Genomic DNA, 4,420 nt, shown 5'->3' with positions numbered 1-4,420 from the left:
CGTATTGCTTTTTCTTAATTCATTCAAATGCAATGTTTTCTGATGTATTTAATATCAGAATTTTTTTTTTACTCAACTATAATAAATTCTAAGTGAAATTTTCCTTATTAAGCACCACTAATGATTTTAGTCAAATGTACCACGACAAATACATGAAAACATGGAATGGCAAAATAAAAAATAAGACTCATTTGTAAATTGGAATAAACTTATATACAAGGGTATCTCATTAAAAGAGAAACACAAAATGACCACAAAAATTAAAAATACATATAAAAAAATCAATAGTATTACTAAAAATAATAGTTAAATCTATCTTTCACTCAGTCTTTTGGTACACGGCATTGGCAATGAACACTATTTGGCGCACGCTGTTCACTTCTCACAAAAGTACCTTTCTGTCCTATTTGAACTTTAAAGATTTGCGGTTCTTTTGTATGTCTACCTTCTGTTAACGAATTACCATAAAAGTATTCCGGTTTTCTTCTTGGAGGTCGCCTTAACTGGGGATTGTGAAGTTTTTTAATACCAACTGGCAATATCAAAGGACCTTCATCATCATCATCACTGCTGTGCTTTGATGCGCTCATCGATTCATATACCACTTTTGCAACTGCAGGTCCATCTTCACCCAAATATTTCAAAGGTAAATAGTCCAATGGAATACTTCGGATTGGTTTCCAGGAAGACTGTTCTACGGGAATTGAATATTTGGCGCTTGGTGACAAACCATGGGCTCGAGGCTGATGAATAGAAGATTCGTCTCTGTAATCATTAGGTCGGTATTTATAAGTCTGCTGAAATTTTTGGTCATAGTGATAGCCGTCCCTATACTGCTCATCACTGGATTGGGGTTGATGATCACCGGCACCTAGCACAAGCACCTGAGTTCTGATCACACTGTCAATTAAGAAAAATACATAAATAAATCACATATTATCTTATTAATACTATGCATTTTAAAAACTTAATACATGATGTATAATTTTTATATATTCGCTGTTAATATTTAAAAATTTTTCGTCTTTTTACTTTCTCTCATACATAGTGTTACAGCTTCACTTCGATAGATGGCGTATCTGTCGAGTACAAAGTTTTTGTTAATTCTTCATTGTATAAAAACTTTGAGTGTGTAAGAACGATTCTGTGACCGAGACGAGGCACCCAATTGTGAGTGGTGTCCTAATCTGTAACAGTCTACCTGAAGAGACATAAAAAATGTGTCCGAAAATAAAATGCTGTTCACCAGAAAGAATGAGTATTATTTGAAGAGAATTACATTAAGTGCAGTGAAAGTATAGCAACTGTCAGAAAATTTGAACTCGAGATTTTGACGAATCTCCATATTTTAGAAAACCCTGAGTTCGAAAAACGCATTTTAGGAGAATGTCCGTCTGTTTGTCTGTGGCAAAGAGAACTCAAAAACGTTTTGAGCTAGGCGGCTGAAATTTTGTACACGGTCTCCTGAGTTCGAAAAACACATTTTTGGAAAATGTCCGTCTGTTTGTCTGTGACAAAGATAACTCAAAAACGTTTTGAGCTAGGCGGCTGAAGTTTTGTACACGGTCTCTACTCCGAATTTGCAGGTTCCTATCAAATTTTGAGTAAAATCTATTCAGAAAAATTCCGTCTGTCCGGCTTTCGAATATAAATTTATACGATAATTCCAAAACGAAAAGAACTAGATAGATAAGATTCTATATACAGGTTTAGCAGATCTATAGTGTAGAAAGTCTGTCGAATTTTGAACCAAACCCAAGAAGGAATTGATTCTCTGTCGGTCTGTACTTTCAGGAACATGTAAACGCGATAATTCAAAAACTCAATGACAAATATATAAAATTAGATATGTGACTACAAGTGCAGTTTTGAGTGAAATCTTTGTTTCAGTCGGTTGGAAAAATGTGTCTAAAGCACAAAGTGGATTTTCGGATGCTATTAATCGCATGCTAGGGATTAATCGCCAAGAATGACACGATAGATTCAGTAAAAATGCTAAATTCACACCAAAAGTTATTTCATAACTATTTCACGCCAAGGCCATGCAAGGTGTTCTCTGGTATGACGAGTTTATTAGAGAATATGCGAGAAAGTTTTGAAGAGACCCGCTGGTTTATATAAGATGGAATTGCTACAATTTTCTTTTTATTCCGAACTGCACTTAACATTTTTATTTTTTAGCTCTAGAGCAAAGAAAAATACTTACTCTGAATGTTACAAAATGTTTTCAAAATTATGTTAAAATTATCTGTTTTGTAGTTAACAATGATAAATTTTATTTGAATTATTACCCCCTTATAAAACACACCAAAAAGAAACTGTCATTTCATTGATAAATGACTCAGTATTAGAATGGAAAAGTAGCTTAACTATTAGGTGTTTTAGCTTTTATCTCCTAATCAATTGACATTCAATATATCGCGTTTTGTAAAACATACAGGATCTATCATGTCAGTTTAATGTTAAAATTTCAATAATTTCGAAAAGAAACTAGTTGAATGACCAGGATGTTTTACAATTGGAGTAAATTTCATGATTGTTGAAAAAGAATTATTATACATAACATAAAAAATAGATTTTTCTGGCAGTTATATCTATACTTATAATAAAACTCAATGTGTGTGTGTGTGTGTGTGTGTGTGTGTGTGTGTGTGTGTGTGTGTGTTGGCGCTCTACAGGCCAGGTCATTTGACATACAGCTATCAAATTTGGTACATGTATACCTTAGAGGTCGGGAATGTGCACCTGGGGTCCCTTTTTTTGAAATTTTAATTATTAATTAAAAACTAACTTTCCCGCCAAAAAAATCTTCCATTTTCCCCACCGCCAACCTTTCCGCCAAAAAAATCTTCCATTTCCCCCACCGCCAAATGAGTAAGGCTTCCGTTTCTTTTTTCTCCCAACAGTAATGAGGCTAGGGTTAATATTTTTCGGCGGATTGTTTTTAACGATTCTGTTTATTTTCTTAATGTTTTATGCATTTAAAATTAAACATTGGTTATTAATCCATGTTTCAGATTCATTCTGAAGTACTTTTGAATTAAAATAACACCGAATAAAGGAAATTAAAAATGTATAATCTGCCTAGCGTTACCCCAACTGGCGTAGAAAAATTCATGCATTTGCGTTACCTAACTGGCGAAGAAAATTCACGCATGCGCATTGTTCTGATTGTTGTCATGACAACCACTTTCAACGGATGATTTAAATTATTTTTAGGTTAGTTGCATGCTTTTGTAAGTAAATTGTATTTATGTTAGTTATATATTTTTTTTTGTATATGCTTATAGTTTTAAGTACATCGTTTTTTAAGTAGTTTTTTAAACCTGTTTTAGACCGATTATTTGAAACGATTCATTTTATTTTCTTAGTGTTTAATGCATTTAAAATGAAACATTGTTCATTAATCGATCTGTTCATGATGAATCTGAGAAAATTTTGTTGACAAATTCTTGAGATATTACATAAATTAAGAAAGATATTCTTTAGTGCCCATAAAGTTTAAACGCTCAGTGACTCTATTATCAGTAATCATATTATTAAAAAAATGCTTTGTTTCAGTAAAAAATATTATTATATTAATTGCAGATTAATCATTTACACTTTAATTTAAAGCATAAATTCTACGAGGGGTAACAGAAAATGAGAGAGATACATATCACGTTATGACTGAAGGCCTTTATAATATTATGAGTGAATTATATGACAATCAAAATTTGAAGTTTTAAAATATTTTGCTGAAGAATCTATTAAAGTTGGAATTGCATAAAACATTTAATTATTAAAATTTTAACGAACATTAAGATTGGCGAACCAGCTGGTCGCCAAAGGCGGCTAGTATTTAATAAAATCATATCATTTTAAAGGAATCATTTAAAAAAGAACCTCAACTAGCTAAAAAATTATAATTAATAATGAAAATTTTATAATATAAAACTTACGGGTGAGTGAAGACATGAGTGGTATGTTGACTATGGCCTCTGCCTGTACTGATGGGTATAATAAATGGATAAAATGAATTTTCAGTTCCTTTGACAGCAATGAAAGAAGATAAGAGAATCAAGCAAAACATCATCAAATGACTTTATTGGATGTTTCTTTTGATATTGTTATGTCTGGAAATAAAATAACAGCAATTAAATATTCAAAAATAAAATACGAATGTTTGAGATATAAACCCAGAATTTTCCTAAATAGTAATAGAAACTATCATGAACTAGGTCATTTGTTTTCTTCCTCCAGATTACTAACTTTCTAAATTGTTAAATAATTTATGCGATCCATTTTCTTAAAAAAATTGTGCACCTTGTTATGTGATACGATTGCAAATACATAAATCCAGTTGAATCAGCTTACTGCAAATTAAAGTATATATATTATGGAATAAAAGCGAAAATGAAAATCCCACACGCAAATCTAC

The 4,420-nt window shown here is 31.7% G+C and overlaps 1 protein-coding gene across 1 annotated transcript; it reads right to left on the bottom strand.

The window, feature by feature from the left end:
* Positions 1 to 268: 268 nt before the first annotated feature.
* Positions 269 to 4,104, bottom strand: LOC129980647 (uncharacterized). The gene is made up of 2 exons (XM_056091030.1): positions 3,942 to 4,104; positions 269 to 900 (listed from the first exon to the last, which is right to left on the bottom strand). Exons 1-2 carry the CDS (start codon positions 4,073 to 4,075, stop codon positions 324 to 326), a joined length of 711 nt encoding a protein of 236 aa, XP_055947005.1. The 5' UTR covers positions 4,076 to 4,104; the 3' UTR covers positions 269 to 323.
* Between the last annotated feature and the right edge of the window lie 316 nt (positions 4,105 to 4,420).

The sequence above is a fragment of the Argiope bruennichi genome, chromosome 1, assembly GCF_947563725.1.
Source record: "Argiope bruennichi chromosome 1, qqArgBrue1.1, whole genome shotgun sequence".
Lineage (NCBI taxonomy): Eukaryota > Metazoa > Arthropoda > Arachnida > Araneae > Araneidae > Argiope > Argiope bruennichi.
This window is presented reverse-complemented; position numbering and strand designations above follow the sequence as displayed.

Excerpts from the sequence above, each read along its gene's own strand:
- LOC129980647 (XM_056091030.1), bottom strand. The coding sequence starts at position 4,075 with ATGATGTTTTGCTTGATTCTCTTATCTTCTTTCATTGCTGTCAAAGGA. Across the intron at positions 901-3,941 it reads ACTCATGTCTTCACTCACCC|TGTGATCAGAACTCAGGTGC; the intron begins GTAAGTTTTATA and ends CTTAATTGACAG.